This window comes from Haematobia irritans, chromosome 2, assembly GCF_050003625.1.
Source record: "Haematobia irritans isolate KBUSLIRL chromosome 2, ASM5000362v1, whole genome shotgun sequence".
Lineage (NCBI taxonomy): Eukaryota > Metazoa > Arthropoda > Insecta > Diptera > Muscidae > Haematobia > Haematobia irritans.
Genome location: NC_134398.1, coordinates 231,191,584 through 231,204,928, shown reverse-complemented (window position 1 = coordinate 231,204,928; position 13,345 = coordinate 231,191,584). Strand labels below are relative to the sequence as shown.

The 13,345-nt window shown below is 32.7% G+C and overlaps 2 protein-coding genes across 2 annotated transcripts; one reads left to right on the top strand and one right to left on the bottom strand.

Moving 5' to 3' along the window:
- Positions 1-77: 77 nt before the first annotated feature.
- LOC142227357 (uncharacterized) lies at positions 78-3,225 on the bottom strand. The gene is made up of 3 exons (XM_075297843.1): positions 2,876-3,225; positions 332-993; positions 78-240 (listed from the first exon to the last, which is right to left on the bottom strand). The coding sequence occupies exons 1-3, from the start codon at positions 3,083-3,085 to the stop codon at positions 162-164; spliced, it is 951 nt and encodes a 316-aa protein (XP_075153958.1). The 5' UTR covers positions 3,086-3,225; the 3' UTR covers positions 78-161.
- A 3,062-nt stretch (positions 3,226-6,287) lies between these two features.
- On the top strand, positions 6,288-11,564 carry LOC142227353 (dyslexia-associated protein KIAA0319-like protein). Its single transcript, XM_075297832.1, has 7 exons — positions 6,288-8,530; positions 8,589-8,720; positions 8,779-9,078; positions 9,146-9,427; positions 9,481-9,721; positions 9,788-9,955; positions 10,748-11,564. Exons 1-7 carry the CDS (start codon positions 6,536-6,538, stop codon positions 10,912-10,914), a joined length of 3,285 nt encoding a protein of 1,094 aa, XP_075153947.1. The 5' UTR covers positions 6,288-6,535; the 3' UTR covers positions 10,915-11,564.
- Positions 11,565-13,345: the final 1,781 nt, after the last annotated feature.

Sequence of the window (13,345 nt, the reverse complement as noted above, 5' to 3'; positions counted from 1 at the left end):
AGAACAAAAAATAAAACGAACCTAATGGTGTTTTGTTAACTCATTAATCTCAATTAAAGTTTGAAAAAATACGAGTATTTAAGAATATTTACGAAAATAGCTATAGTTTATTAATAATGTCCGAAAAGAATGTTACAATTAAATTATTTTCAAAGTGTTATTTAAGCTTGGTGGTCTTCATTATGATGCAGCTCTCCGCGAACAAATGGTAAGGTAACCAACATGCTGAAGAGACGATTCCTTTATCAGGAGTAAAAGAGTAAAAAGTAATAAAAAGAAAAAAATTATTTCACAGTTTCTCATCGACAAATCGATAGAAAGAATTCCTTACAACAGAGAGCCAGTTGGTGATCTTTTGCTACGACAATTACCACTTATATCCCGGTATTGATAGGATCGGCATCGTCGCGATTGTATTTTCAGTGGTGAATAATTCCGGGGCGGATGTGGTGATTTGTGAACTTTTACTTTAAATATTTTGGAATTTTTCATTATTTTCGGCTCTGTATCGATATCTATAGAGTCTTCCCTAGATTTGTTTTGAATTGTGTCTTCATCATCAGAGGCATATAGAATAGGTTCAATTTTGCTGCGAGGTTTTAAATCTTCATATTTTGTAATAATTTGTTTTTTCGATCCACTATGGTTTGCAAAAGGTGTGGGCGATGGTAGAGATACAACACTGTCTTTCATGGTTGTTTTGGAAACCAGGGAAGATAATGTATTCCAAAATATAGAAGATGGATTGAAAGTTGTCTCATCCGTTTGTTGATTGTTTATTGTTGTGTCCTTATCCATATTAGGCGTGGCATTTAAATCGAAAGATTCTATCTTAACAGTTGTTGGATTCCGTTCATTCCTTGAAGTGGATGTGGTTAAAGTAGGCATTGTCACTTTCTTGGTGGTGGTAGTAGTAGTAGGAGGATTGAGTGTAATTGGTTTAACAGTTAAATCGTTATCATCGTAATAATAATCTTCATCATTATAGCTGGACTGGAAAATAAGATGGAAACAAATGAATTACTATACATATTAGGGGCGCACGTGTTCAAAGAATATATAAATAATAAAGCCCCTCGCCCTTTACTTGCAAAACAGGAATTTGTGTTAATTAATTAATTGGTGTCGATTGGACCCTTAATCTCTTTTTTAAAATTTATTTTAATGAAATCTTTCGAAGTTACGCGAATACAATTATGGGCTATTCGATGTGCACATATGTAAAAATGTTAAATTTAAAACTAATACATTTAATTTATTTAAAATTTTATCAATCAACAATTTTTCGTTTGTGAAACAACAAGCTTTTGTTAGTCGAAACAGCAAATTTTAAATAACTTGATGCATTTGAGTACTGAATACCAACCACGGCAAATTATTTCTCTGCCACTAAGAGGTACTTTAAAAATTTTCTATAGAAATAAAATTTTTACAAAATAAAGTTTTTACAATTAATTAATTAATTGGTGTCGATTGGACCCTTAATCTCTTTTTTAAAATTTATTTTAATGAAATCTTTCGAAGTTACGCGAATACAATTATGGGCTATTCGATGTGCACATATGTAAAAATGTTAAATTTAAAACTAATACATTTAATTTATTTAAAATTTTATCAATCAACAATTTTTCGTTTGTGAAACAACAAGCTTTTGTTAGTCGAAACAGCAAATTTTAAATAACTTGATGCATTTGAGTACTGAATACCAACCACGGCAAATTATTTCTCTGCCACTAAGAGGTACTTTAAAAATTTTCTATAGAAATAAAATTTTTACAAAATAAAGTTTTTACAAAAATTTTCTATACAAAAAAATTTGTTGACAAAATTTTCTATAGAAATAATATTTTTAAAATATTTTCTACAGGAATAAAATTTTGACAAAATTTTCTATAGAAATAAAATTTTACAATATTTTCTACAGAAATAAAATTTTGACAAAATTTTCTATAGAAATAAAATTTTACAATATTTTCTACAGGAATAAAATTTTATAATATTTTGTACAGGAATAAAAATTTTCTATAGAAATACAATTTCTACAAAAATTTTCTGTAGCAATAAAATTTTTAAAATATTTTCTACAGGAATACAATTTTTAAAATATTTTCTATAGAAATAAAATTTTGACAAAATTTTCTATAGAAATCAAATTTTGACAAAATTTTCTATAGAAATAAAATTCTTACATTATTATCTACAGGAATAAAATGTTGACAAAATTTTTTATAGAAATACAATTTTGGAAAAATTTTCGATACAAATAAAATTTCAACAAAAATTTCTATAGAAATACAATTTTGCAAAATAATTTTTTTTTGTTTTGTAGGTTTTTTGGTAAAATTTTCTCTACATTTTGGTAGATTATTTTGGGCTGGAGTGGCAACCGTGAAACCAACATAGTTAGCTAAGCTGAGAAATATCGGTTGAAATACCACCTTTTATTTCAACCGAACCACGGCAAACTTCAGTTCAGATGAAACTATACAAACGTAGGTGACGTCAGAGATTTTTCTTAAATTAAGCCTAGCAGCAAACAAAATATTTGCTTATTGTAATTGATAATTTTTCAAGTTAACACATTCTTCTTAGGCCAAAAATCATCATAGTAACAGTAGACAACGATTATTATTTTTGGAGATCTATTCCTGGGACTGTCTAAAAAAATGTATCGAAATTTCTTTTTCTTTATTAGTATTTAGTAAAACAAAGCCTCCGTTTAAGTAATTGCATTCTTTAATTTAGTTTTTGCTTTATTGTCCTTATTGCTAGAATTACCGGCATACGATTACGATAAGAGGAATGATCAAAATTCCAAATTAATAATAGGTTCTTAAAAGACATATAATTCAAATACTTTTATGATATTACGCACATCTTCAATTTCATTTTGACCCATTTCAATAATGGCCACATCTTTAATGACAACATGTATGTTATATTTTCCACTTTGACGTTGATCATAAATAATTCGGCCATTGACATTAGCATCATCTTCATCTGAGACCATGTGAACTTCTTGCAAATGCACTAAGACCACATAAAATACTACAACAACACATTGAACCAGTTTTATTGATTGCATTTTGCTTCTTGTGCTTCAATCTTTTGCACTAAAATCACTTTTTTTTAACCTTAACCAGAATACGCACTATCGGGAACAGGTGCAACGTTTGCCACTGCTCTTTATAACAGTCGGATAGCTACTGAACTAAACTTCAGCTACCTTTGAAAGGGAATGTGGAATGTTGCACCAATCTTCTTATCAAACAAGAACGATGCTAAATTTCTTGATGCAATACCGGCTTTGGCTACATATGTATGTACATATGTACTTATGAATTGGTCAACGTTACCGATGGGGGTCCATGAATTCTGTGATCTCCTTGTTAACCACCCATTTAATGGTCTTTTGTTTATGTTGATCATTTTGCTCCCATCTATGGGAACTTAGGAATATGTTTACCCACATGCATGAGATAGGTGTTAAATGAAAACATAAATAGGATATGGAAACGAGAAATTAGAATATTTACTGGAGTTATTTGTTCAAATTAACATGGAGAATAATTCTACACAAAAGGGTAGATACATTGTATCTTTGTGCCCAGAATGTCTCGTTTAAAAATGTGCATACTATAAATATTGGGGTTAGACCTCAAGGGTCAGAACCTTCTGATAGACCACTTCTTTTTGTCCATATGCTATAAATTATATGCGATCTTCAGGAAATGTTATATAGGGCAGTTTTTGTGGTCTCTACCAAAATTAAAATAGGTTATATTTTCCTAAAATGGAAGATGTTTGCTCAAGTTTCTTAAATGAGTAAATTTAACTTAAATTGTGTCTCCTTGGATTTCATATAGCGCTAAAGACATTTTAACAATTTTTATTTCTCTTTTTTCCCAAAATATGAAATATTTTAATAAATTTTCATCAATTTGACAAAAATTATTAACTTATTGCAATTGCAATTACTAAAATATTTTAGTTAAATATTTCTAATACAAACCTAAATTTTCTTTCATGGTGGGTTCACTTTTTTGGGTGTAAGGTTCCATAATGTCTTATCAGAAACAATCAGGTGGGAAAAAGGTTTAGCCTCGGTACAGACTTCCAGGATTTAGTGATATCCCGTGAGCATTAGCGTAGCTAGACAATTTTCCTAGGGGGGGGCTATAGCCCCCCTAGCTAAAAGTTTATAGACTGAACTTATAGGTTCAATTATTGTTTTATTTCATAAAAAATAATACAAAAACAGGCATCAAAATAATATATAATAAAGCAACTAAAAGTACCACACTTTTCCCAGCAAAAAAGAAATGGGATTTGTTTTAAAGGCACAACTTTAAAAGCACTTCCAAAAATGTCCTCACAAAGAAGTTAATTATATTAACTACAGAGGAACTTTTTTACTTCAGTTTTTTCATATTTTAATGCGTAATTTTTGTTTTCTTTTTTCAAATAGTTTAAAAAAGAGTAAGAATAAATAAAATGGTAAAAATAAATCAAATTTTGCCACAAAAATGCTAAATCCATTATAGAAAAATCGATAATTTTTGAAAATATTCAAACATGCGTTAGAATGCATTAAAAATCATAAAAAATATAAAAATTATTATAAATTAATGTTTCTTGAAGCTCGAGGTCTTTATAAATATTTACATAATTCTTACAAAAGATCGACCAAAAATCAAATAAAAACCGAATAAATAAAAATTATTTATTAGAGAAAATATCACACAATTTTTTAATTCACATTCAAAACTCTGAATTCGGATCACACCGTAAGAAGTGATGCAAATTTATTGCAACGGCTGTTGAAACGGTGGACATTCGTTCTATGACGAGTTCCTATTACATTCATCGCTTCTCCGCCAATTTTGCACCACTTCCGGACACACAAAGAACATTTTCACTTCTTTTTTGGCGACGCTTTTTTGCAGCGTTATTAAGATATTAATTTATGAAAGAATAGTTTTAATTACTATTTTTTAATTAAGATGACTAAACCAGACTAAACAATATAATAAAGGAGCTTTACAGCCTGTTTCTGTATGTCGAATGAGCTCTGTGGATCGACTAAAATGGAAACAAACAGCTGAATTTATAACCAAAAAACAGCTGTTTCTATGCATTTCAGTCGATCGATTGAACTCGTTCGACATACAGAAACAGGCTGTTAGTTATTCAACTAAACCATAAGCTCAATCACAGCTCTATTTCATAAATATCAGACTTCAAACATTGCCATCGGCAACTGCTACCACAACCCAAGTAATTCGATTATGCATGAAAGTCTTTAGCGGAACTTTGTGCGGTTGTATATACTTGTTTAATTTTTATAAAAATGTAAAATCGTAAATAGGTTTTCAAATTCTGGGGGGGCTAAATTTTTTCTGGGGGGGGTCTAAGCCCCCTCCCCAGAGGCCTTCCTACGCTTATGCCCGTGAGTCGAATAAAATCCTTGGTTTTGTATCTGGTTCACTTTGATGATTAATTTAAGTATTTTTCCCGGAAAGGGCGCCACACTTTTGGTCTGTATAATCTTTCATGAGCACTGTACTATCCCAAAAAAAGCGTCGCCAAAAAAGTAATGAAAATGTTCGTTTTGGATCTGGAAGTGGTGCATAATTGACGCAGAAGCGATGAATTTAACATGAGCTTGTCATAGGATGGAAGTCCTCCATTTCAACAGCCGTTGCACTGAATTTGCATCACTTCTTTAGGTGCAATCCAAATTCAGTGTTTGGGATGTAAATTAAAAAATTCTGTTATATTTTGTCAAATAAATAATTTTTATAATTTTTTATAATTTTTAATGGATTCTAACGCTTGTTTGGAAACGTTTGACCTCAAATATTTTAAAAATTCACAATTTTTTCAGATTGAATTTAGCATTTTTTTCGACAACATTTAAATGATTTGTACCATTTTATGAATTCCTACTCTCTTTTTAACCTATTTGAAACAAAAAAGTTAAAATTACCCATTAAAAGTATGAACAAATCAAGTTATAAAAAATTGAATTAAAAGAACTTCCTGGGTAGTTAAAATAAAGAACATCAATGGGAGTGCATTTTCTGGAAGTGCTTTTAAAGTTGTGCCTTTGGAAGAACTTCCAAATTTTTTTGCTGGGTACATTAAGCCGATACTACATACTTTTGTTTAACGGTCGCTTATTTAAATCGAACTCCACACATCATAGAGTGTGTTATCGATAACTTCTGTTATCTCTGGGGTGGTGTAAAACCGTTTGAAACAGCTGTTGCAAGAAATTTGTTTTGACAAGACGACGAAAAAGATTGGAAGGTGGTTGTTTTTTTTTCGCTCGCCAGCATTTTTCACAAAGACTGTCTTCTACCACTGAGTTATATCCCATTCGAATTCGTATAAATAATTTCGTCATTGTTGCAGAAAATTATTCAACTATAAAATAATGAAATTTACAATCAGCACAAAGTGAGAAAAAAAATCTTTATAAGGACCTAGTACGTAGTTTACATTGGAAATTGAATTTTTGCATATTTAAAAGATGATTACAAGTGTTATTAGTTGGGAGATTTTGGTGTTTTTCGTCGTAGCAACATATGTGTCAGCTTTGATGGCTGTGGACACCGTTGTTACGACAGAAATTCCATCTCCAGGGCATGAAACTACACAAGGGGATACTCCTGTTAGTACAAGAAATGTGGGAGATGGTGATTTAACAGTGCTGTGTCCCAATATGGTTCGCTATGTCTTCGAGAGCACTATGCCCCATGATGAGTCCAAGTCTGGTATATTTGAAAAATATCCCTCAGTGGATGATGCCAACACAGTAGGCGAAGTTGATCTGCGTACATGTGTTGAGGCCTGCTGCGAGAAAGGGAGGAATAACACTTGTAACGTAGTGTTTATGTTTAAACGCAAATGCTATCATGTGCGTTGTGTTAGTAATGAGGCTTGCCTACCCAAAGAGCGCAGAACATTGCCACCGGGGCGCATACAAATGGTATTGGTGAATCCTGTTAGGTCGGATTCACAAAAGGAGAAATTTTCATGGCTGGATTCGCTGAAGTCGTCAAAAGCTTTAAATGAGATAATGGCCTTCGACGAGGCTGAGGGCAATGAGAATATCAACTCTTTAAATTTTTGGAAACAATCGCACAAACTTCCTTATTATTCGCGAACGGCTGAGGCAGTTCCAGGGAACTATGATGAAGACGATTTCCCATTGGCAGAGAAAAGGGTAAAACAATTACTGATGTCATCGCCGTTGGATGAAACTGAGGGCATACTACCGGAAGATTTATCCTATTACAGGGCCAATTTGTCCCCGGAATCCGCAGCTTTGACGAACTTCATAACTTGCAGCCCTGATATGGGCGCCGAAGGATCCTCAAGATGTCCTTTAAATGAGGAATGTGTTTCGGTAGATGCCAATACGGGAATATGCAAATGCATAAGAGGATTGGTACGCAATCATTTGCGGGTTTGTGTGCCCGATTCCATGGACTATAATATGATTGACGAATCAGGAGCTGCCCACAATATAATGATGGCTTCAGCATCATCCAATGAAGCAACGACAATCCAGAAACCTGAAGCAGAGCCAACTGCTAAGACGGAGCTAAATAAGAAACTAACAGTATCCGTTGTTTCCAAAGAAGTTCGTTTGCCGGAAAAAGAAGTGACACTTGCTGCTTTCACTGTGCCCGATGAAGAATCCAGTAACACAAAATATAAATACCTATGGACCCTAATCAATCAACCTAAAAGTCCCATGAATGGTACTATATCGGATCAAAGTCAATCTAAGGTCAAATTATCCAATCTATCCGAAGGTCTTTATACATTCAAAGTTACAGTGACTGGTGATAATGGCACATATGGCGAGTCTATGGCCAATGTTACAGTGCTGCCTGAAAAACGCATAAATCGAGTACCGCAAGTGATTATTACCCCAAGTGAGCAGACCATTAGACAACCAACAACAAATGCAATTTTGGATGGTAGTACCAGTACAGATGATGATAAAATTGTGTCTTGGCACTGGGAGGTGGTTTCTGGCCCCATTGGCTATCAGCCTAAGTTACCAGAAGTAAACACATTACAACTGACAGATCTCACATCGCCAGGAAATTACACCTTCAAGTTGACAGTAACCGACACCGACAACGTTACAAATTCCACAATCGCCAATATAACCGTTTTGAAAGGTACCGATTATCCCCCAGTGGCTAATGCTGGTGATGCTGTCATCCTCTACTTGCCCAATAACAATGTTACGCTGAATGGTACAGCGAGTTCCGATGATCACGAAATAGTAGCCTGGGAGTGGACTAAAGATGCAAGTGACGAAGCCAAAGCTGTTGATATGCAAAATACTAGAACACCTTATGTACAACTATCCAATTTGGAAGAGGGCATGTATACATTTGTTCTGAAAGTCACAGATGGTAGCGGACAATCAAGTACAGCAAAAGTCCATGTGTTTGTAAAGCCACCTACAAATTCACCACCCGTTGCTGTGGCTGGTACAAATATGGTAATATCACTATCTTCTATAGGTTTCGAAGAACTATTAACATTTTTTCTGTTTCTAGACAATAAATTTGCCTACAAATTGGATAACGTTAAATGGATCAGGCTCAACAGATGATATTGGCATTAAGTCCTATGAATGGAAGGAAATTTCTGGTCCTAATACGGCTACTATTCTTAGGTCAAATGAATCGGTAAGTAACGCGTGTCATCGAAATCGTGTGCAAACTAATTCCTTTGGGGTGATTTCAGGTGGCCAACGCTACTAGCCTTACATTGGGTCTTTATCAATTCCAACTTACCGTTGTCGATGAGAGCAATAACACAGCAACCGATTCGATGTGGTTGAAGGTGGTGCAAGAGAAAAATTCACCTCCAGTAGCTAATGCAGGAGGAGACCAAAGTATTACATTGCCGGTATCGGCTATTTATTTCAATGGCACCTCCTCCTCGGATGATTTGAGTATAGCCAAATATCAATGGACACGTGAAGATGCCAGTTTGGCAGCTGGGCAGATTGTGGGAAACACTGACAGCAGTCCCGTCATGATTGTGAGTACAAAATGTGGTTGTAGTTTTCGATTTGTCTAAGTTCTAACCGGTTTTGTTGTGCCTTCAGCTAACCAATCTCGTATCAGGTCGTTATGTATTCAAATTGACCGTAAGTGATGAGCAGGGTTTAACCAGCTCTGACACAGCCAGTGTTTTCGTTCACCCTGATCCCATGCTATTGAATTTAGTCCAACTTACATTGCCTATGAATATCTCCATGTTGGATCATTCTGCCTTGAATACCATTGTTCAGAAGATAGGTCTACTAATGGGTGACATGAAGATTCAAGTACGTGACCTGCAACATGACTCACGAACGAATGCAGCGATATTAGTGTTTTATGTCGAGGTAAGTTAAGTCCCACGGACCATAGAGTACGATTTTAAAAATATTTTTAACAGTTGGAGAAAGCGGGAAAAACTACGCCAGTTGATGGTTTGACTATCGAACGTCTTTTGAAAGAAAAGCTGCAACGGGATGCCTCTATACTGGGTACAGTTTTTGCCGATGTTCGCACTATGGTTTGTCAGAATAAATGTTCGGGCCATGGAGTATGCAATTCTGATACAAGAGCTTGCTTCTGCGAAGCATTTTGGATGCCTTCATTTGGATATTTCTGGGGCATTGAGGAGGCCAACTGCGGTATGAGAGAGCAACATCAATCCTTTGTATGATTATTTTTAAACGTTTTTTCGAAATCAATTTTAGATTGGTCCGTCCTTTATGTTTTTGTGGGTGTTATTGTCTCTCTATTATTAATGTCTGCAGTATTTTGGGGTATTGCCATAGCCTGCAGACAAACAAAGAAGCCTCGTTCTAGACCAAAAGTTCAAAAATATTCCTTAATTGGAACACAGGACGAAGAAGCACCAAATTGTAAGTAAAATAATTCAATACTCACATAAGTTTTGCCTATGTGTAGGTTTTTAACATTTCTTTACCATCTTTTTTGATTTCCATAGGAACATTTTCCCAAAATTTCATTTCTATAGGAAATTTTGTCAAAGTTTCATTTCTATAGGAAATTTTGTCAAAATTTCATTTCTCTAGGAATTTTTATCAAAATTTCATTTCTAAAGGAAATTTTGTCTAAATCGCATTTCTATAGGAAATTTTGTCAAAATTTCATTTTTATATAGGAAATTTTCTCAAAATTTAATTTCCACAGGAAATTTTGTCCACATTTCATTTTTATGTAGGAAATTTTGTCAAAATTTCATTTTTATGTAGGAAATCTTGTCAAAATTTCATTTCTATAAGAAATTTTGTTAAAATTTCATTCCTTTAGGAAATTTTGTCAAAATATCATTTCTATAGGAAATTTTGTCAAAATTTCATTTCATTAAGAAATTTTGTCAAAATTTCATTTCTTTAAGAAATTTTGTCATAATTTCCTTTCTATAGGAAATTTTGTCAAAATTTCATTTCTTTAAGAATTTTTGTCAAAATTTCATTTCTATAGGAAATTTTGTCAAAATTTCATTTCTGTAGGTAATTTTGTTAAAAATTCATTTCTATAGGAAATTTTTTCAAAATTTCATTTCTATAGGAATCTTTTTCAAAATATTAAAGGAAATTACCACATTGGCTAAAATAGGAAATTGATGATAATTTTTCTAATAAAAATGTAGAGGTTTTGATAAGAAATCTTGTTCTATTTCTTTACAGATTCACGCACATCTCTAACAGATTCGGAAACCGATTCTGATGTTCTCTTTGAATCACGCTCCAAATCAAATGGTATCTTACGTTTAAATGGTACATCGAAAAATCGACAAAATGGTCACGATCGCAGTAAATATAGTGGAAAAAATGGGCGCAAGGTTAAGACGTAATTATTCCAAAAGCATATTAAGCAAACAAACAACAACAAAAATCAGAACAAAACAAAATAACAGTAATAATATTAATATTGTGTTTTATGTGATACTTTTTTCAATATTCTGTTGAAGGAACATTATCGTCTCACTCATTTCGTGTGAATTATCACATCTTCAAAATGCAAAAATGGATAAAATATGAAAAAAGTTTTCTCCCTGAGCGTTCTATTCACAAATCGCTTTGCAATATTTTTATGAATATGTGAACGTGTGTGTGTATGTGTTGTAAATGTTTGTATGTTCCTAGACCTCGTATGTTCCTTTTGAGTTCAAATTATTAAGCATTTTATACATATGTATGTATTAAGCGTCATAGTTATATGAATGGAGTTCAAGCAACATTCCATAAGAACGCTTTAAGTATACTTTATTTTTTAGTCACACATATTTTTTTATGTTAAACTTAAGTACTTATAATTACAATTATATTTGTAGCCACTGAAGCTAAAATGGTCTCAATATTGCATGCAATATCCTTTAAAGTATTTGCCACAATTTTGTTTTGTATGCAATTAGACAATGTGGCGATTTAGTATTCCATTTTACTGTACCAAAAAAATAAAAAAATCTAATAATGAAAATACATTTATGATTTATAAACATTATTGATAATTTTAAATCTATATAAATATTACTAGTGCAATAAATTCATGTAAAATAATTTATAGCAATTATTTGATGGAAGGGTGAAGCAAGACTTTATCCTTCCATTTTAAAATATTTGTGAATTGTAAAATGGACGCCAGCTTTTAGAGGTTTTCATAACCCAAAGGTAATTTTCGATAATCGCTAAGGTCGAAAGGTTGATTTTTTAGTCATTTATAAAATGTCAACCATAGTTTGAAAAATCTTGGCCAATTTCTACACAATTAAAAAAGTCGAAATTTCGTTTCTGATTCCAATATCTGCAATTTCTGTGGAGGAGAAATAGAATACAGGTAGAGGTTAAAGGCATCGAGAGATACCAAACCACCGTGGAAAATTCTAATCACGTTGTACTTCTATTTCCCTTAAATGTCCGCACATGCGGTCAGTGTTGCCAGTATTTTTCTGGATCTTTTCCCCAAAAATCCACAATTTTAATACAATTTTCTCGCAAAAATTCCAAATACATTTTTGACAATTTTTTATGAAAAAATAAAAAATAAGCTCTGTTGTAGAAAATCCGCAATAATTTAATAATTAAAAAATGTTTCATTATTTTTGTCAGTTCGCCAGTCACAAAATTTTAAAAACATAAAACCAGGATACGGTTGATCAACGTTTCACCATATAAAGCCGGCATCATAATTAATTATGGGTATAAAAAATTATCGAATTTTTTTCTTATGCAAATCGTCTCGTAAATGCCCGAGAAATAAAAATGGGCAATCAATCGATACGAATCAATTATATATCTATATTTATTGTCCAAATTAGTAATGTACGCAGATGCGTCAGAAACATTTTGAACCGAGTCGTAACGAAATTATTTGTCTAACGCCCATGTTCCGATATCCACTTCAATTCCACTTCCACTATTCACGTCAAATCCACTAACGTGAAAATTTGGTGTTCTTAATTCCACGTTCTTTTTTGAACTTTTCTGTAACCAGCTGGGTTGCACAAATCACCCAAAAATTCACTAAGGCGGAAATCAAAATAAGTGGAATCAATAGACTTATTATAATTTATTATTTTTTTAATTAAAAATGACGCAGTTTTAATAAAACTCATATATTAAATATAAAACATTTCAATTTTTTTAACCGGAAATACACCCATCTTGGACATAATTCAACTTTCACCAAGACTTTTGCAAGTGAATTATTTCACGAAAATTCCGGTGAGAGTGGATTGTAGGACACGAAAATCGTGGAATTGATTCACATTCATCTGGAAGTGGATTTGGGAACATGGGCATTAGCCAAGCAGAGTAAAATGTAAATTAGCGGTTGGGTCTCCCAAACAAAATTCTGCTTCGGTTTTTAGTACAAATTTCATGAATAAAGAGGAGCAAAGTTTTAAATACGATATTAAGAATGTATATAAAAAGAATATCATGTAAACCTGAAATTAATGGAAATTGATCACCAAATCCTCAAGTACCCAACTCGAAAATTTCGTCCCTTTCCACGAAAAATATCCCCAATTTTGGGAAAAATCCCAATACTGGCAACTTTGCATACGGTAGAATGAAGACGAAATATCGTTACACTGTTGGAATAATGTGAGTGCATAAAAAACGTTTTTTATCTCTTTAACAGCTTTTTTTGACTATAAATGTCAATAAGATATTGGAATGTGTCGATGTAAAAATACTAGCACGTGTAATACGATTTGTTTCACTTTTGTTTTTTTTTGTTTAATATTCAATATTTTTCAAAATATTTTGGCTCAGAGTAAT